The sequence below is a fragment of the Marmota marmota genome, unplaced genomic scaffold (assembly GCF_001458135.2).
Source record: "Marmota marmota marmota unplaced genomic scaffold, marMar, whole genome shotgun sequence".
NCBI lineage: Eukaryota > Metazoa > Chordata > Mammalia > Rodentia > Sciuridae > Marmota > Marmota marmota.
The window spans coordinates 1-4,140 of record NW_026007427.1 but is presented as its reverse complement, the minus strand read 5'-3'; the positions used below and the strand labels follow the sequence as shown (position 1 = coordinate 4,140).

Genomic DNA, 4,140 nt, shown 5'->3' with positions numbered 1-4,140 from the left:
GGAAAGAAAGAAAGAAAGAAAGAAAGAAAGAAAGAAAGAAAGAAAGAAAGAAAGAAAGAAAGAAAGAAAGAAAGAAAGAAAGAAAAGAAGGAAAGAAAGGAAGGAAAGAAGGAAGAAAAGAGAGAAAGAGAGAGAGAGAGGGAGAGAAGAAACCAATTCCCCTACATCAAACACCTTTTCCTTCATTGTGTTGCTCATGCTCCATTGTCTTATTTACTCTATATAATTTGGTACCATTTTATCCTGCTTTAGGAGCAGTAATGAACTGTGCCCCCTCTCTGCTCCAACTCTGGAAACATTAAATTAAAAAACAGCCACAGGAAACAGGTAGAAATAAAAAAGACATGTTTTGCTATTAAGGCTTATTGGAAAACATGGTTTATATCTGTAACAAATATTACAGCCACCAGGCCACCCTTAGCCCCAAATGAGACAGTGCAAACTCTCTTAAGCTTTATGCAAATGGGTGGAAATGTGTGGCCAAAAGGAGCACAGAGGACATCCTGGGTTTCTCTTCCTGTTTTGCAAATCATTTAAGTGAGGGGATGAACAGGGGTAGGCATATTCCAGGGTGATTCCATCCATGACTATAGATCCTTCTTCCCTTAAATGGAAATGCAGAACAAGGAGAGGTGGCTCCCCACAGACCCTTCTCCATGCCCTCTGCTGTTCAGAATGAGGCCCCCTACCCACAGCTGTTTCTCCATTCACAGAACAGAGTGGGCTGGTCCTGCGCTCCAGGGCATGTGTTAAGGACGTGGTGAAATATAAACTGTGAAACTGTTCATGCATTAGAGCAGCTCAGATTATAACTGGGAAAATTTTGTATGGATGATCATGTGAGCAAGAGGCTTGAATGATACACTGTCAATGGAACTAAACTTGGCCCACTTTTCTAGAGGGAAGGTGTCAACAGGTGAAAATACCTTCAAAATATCTACATCATTACCATCTGCAATTTAATAATTTGTTTATAGTCTAAGGAAATAAATATGAATACAGGTCAAAACTAATACTTATTTCAGTCATAATAAAAATAAGAGAAATAGGAACAAAAAATTCCAAAAGGGAGAAATAAATAAATCATTATATAATAGAATATCATACTTTTTAAAAAATAGTATGAAACATAATTTTAATGCAAGAAAAATTTTATTTCATTAAGTGAAAAATGTAGCTTAAAAATACTTTATATAATATAATACCATTTTATTATACAGAGTAGAGGTTCTTTTTTTCAGTAACAGAATTTCTTTCTTTTTTATTTATATATAAAAGCAGAATGCATTACAATTCTTATTTCACATATAGAAGCACAACTTTTCACATCTCTGGTTGCATACATACTATATTCACATCAAGTCGTGTCTTCATACATGTTCTTTGGCTAATAATGATCATCACATTCAACCATCATTAATTACCCCATGCCTCCTCCCTTCCCCTCCCACCCCTCTGCCCTATCTAGAGTTGGTCTATTCCTCCCATGCTCCCTCTCCCTACCCCACTAGGAATCAGCCTCCTTACATCAAAGAAAACATTTGGCATTTGTTTATTTTGGATTTCGCTAACTTTACTTAGCATTATCTTCTCTAACTCCATCCATTTACCTGCAAATGAGGTTATAAAAGAAAAAAATATTGAATGTTTAAAATATTCTTTTGATTTGAAACATTACCATGATTTTAAAATAGAGATCTCGGGTTGTTTCTAGAAAAGATTGTGAAGAGAGTAGAGTGTAAAGAGTCAGCAAAGACTGGACAGACCTAGGGCTCTCCCAAGAAGGGCTTTCTGGAAAGAAGTGACCAGAGAGTCCAGCTGGCTCGGGGTCTGTCTGAACAGCAATAGGCTAATAGCATGGTAACAGGCAAAGAGAAGAAGTTGCAGGAGGAATCGATGGCAACCGGAGTTGCCCCAGCCGGGAAGATATTGAGGACAATATCTTGGCACTACACTAGTAAATGAGATAAGCTCTGAGATTTGGCACTACACTAAATTATAACTGGGAAAAGAAAAAACAAACAGGATGCAGTGCCTGTGTGGCTATCATGGCACAGTGTAACCACTGGAAATGAAACTTGTCTTCCATGTGTCAGTGCTCTCCTTCAGGAGGACTTGGAGGGGTCATCTTGTTGACTGTAGTCCTGAGTCACATAGTGACAAGGACACAGTCTAAGCAATAAATCCTTGGATGTCCTCATTGTTGTGGAACCATTGGAAAGTCTACACTTCACAAACTCAAAAGAGTATTCCCTTCACTAGGTGATATGATCCTATGGAACCACAGTAAGTCCAACGTTGACCAAACCATCATCATGTGGCATCTAACGGTACTTAAGATATATAATGAATCCTTTACACATGGCCAGAGAATTCTTTCACTTATGCCCAAATTTCAGGATCAAGTGCTGATGACGAAGTAAGTTAAAACTTTCAAAATAAAACCACAGACACTGGAGACGAGCAACAACAACAGAAAAGTACCAACAGGAGCTTCCAGAGAGCTGCTGAAAAGGAGGACTCAGGAAGTTGTCAAGAAACTACAAAACTGAGAAGTTATTCAGAAGGGACTTCAAATCTGAAGTTAGTGGGTAGAAAGCATGTTGAGAAGGTAAGTGGGGCAGTGGGCAGGTGTATGAACAGCAGAGGACACATGTGTCCCATCACCTCACATCTTGACCCAGGAATGAAATACTCCTAGGGCAGCATTTTTTCAGAATCACCCCATTTCAAATGACATTAGTAATCATGACTCCCACTGTGAAAAGGAAACCAGAATATGTGAATTCTCTAAAACATCATATGTGTGCATGTGAGTGTATGTATCCACCTATATAGAGTATATGACAGTAGATCCTATACTATTTTAACTGTATTTCGTCATCTATACTAAGATTTGGGGCAGTGATGTGGCTTAGCAATGGAGCATTTGCCTAGCATGCATGAGCTCTGCGCTCATTCCACAGCACAGAAAAAAAAAAATTAGAGAAGAAGAAAAGGAAAGCAAATATTATTTTTTTCTTATTATTCCACTGATGCAATGTTTTTTTTTTTCCTCTCTCATTTTTATGATCAAACCAAGTAATTTTCTGGAACATATCTGAAAATAAATGAGAGCAAATTCATCCTAAGTGATCCATTTCCAAACGCTCCCTCTGTGACATCCACTAACTACCTTGCATCTTTGCTCCACAGCTCTGACCAACTGTCCTGGTCCAGGTCTCCTCTCTGCTGGAAGAGCATGGGAGGCAACCAGACATGGATCACACAAGTCACTCTGCTGGGATTCCAGGTGGATCCGGCACTGCAGTGTTTCCTCTGTGGACTTTTCTCTGTCTTCTACACCTTCACCCTGCTGGGGAATGGGATCGTCCTTGGGATTATCTGTCTGGACCCCAGGCTGCACACACCCATGTGCTTCTTCCTCTCTCATCTGGCCATAGTTGACATGTCCTATGCTTCTAACAATGTCCCTAATATGCTGGCAAACCTTGTGAACCAAAGAAGAACCATCTCCTTTGTTCCATGTCTCATGCAGACATTCCTGTACTTGGCTTTTGCTGCTACAGAGTGCCTGATTTTGGTAGCAATGTCTTATGATCGGTATGTGGCCATCTGTCACCCCCTACATTACGCCGTCATCATGAGCTGGAGAGTGTGCACCATCCTTGCTGCTGCTTCCTGGATGTTTAGCTCTCTACTGTCCCTGGTCCATCTAGTCCTCATCCTGAGGCTGCCCTTCTGTGGGCCTCACGAGATCAACCACTTCTTCTGTGAGATCCTGTCTGTCCTCAAGCTGGCCTGTGCCGACACCAGGCTCAACCAACTCTGCATCTTTGCAGCCTGCGTGTTCATCCTGGTGGGGCCCCTGTGCTGCGTGCTGGTGTCCTACACGCGCATCCTGCTGGCCATCCTGAGGATCCAGTCAGGGGAGGGCCGCAGAAAGGCCTTCTCCACCTGCTCCTCCCACCTCTGTGTGGTGGGGCTCTTCTTTGGCAGCGCCATCGTCATGTACATGGCCCCCCAGTCCCGCCACCCTGAGGAGCAGCAGAAGATCCTCTCCCTATTCTATAGCCTTTTCAACCCCATGCTGAACCCCCTGATCTACAGCCTGAGGAACGCAGAGGTCAAGGGTGCCCT

The 4,140-nt window shown here is 42.0% G+C and overlaps 1 protein-coding gene across 1 annotated transcript; it reads left to right on the top strand.

Annotated features, from left to right (window-relative positions):
* Positions 1 to 3,241: 3,241 nt before the first annotated feature.
* On the top strand, positions 3,242 to 4,133 carry LOC107134661 (olfactory receptor 2A14-like; the record flags this gene model as incomplete). Its single annotated transcript, XM_015476735.1, has 1 exon — positions 3,242 to 4,133. A coding segment is annotated over exon 1 (892 nt), but the record flags the coding sequence as incomplete, so codon positions are not given.
* Between the last annotated feature and the right edge of the window lie 7 nt (positions 4,134 to 4,140).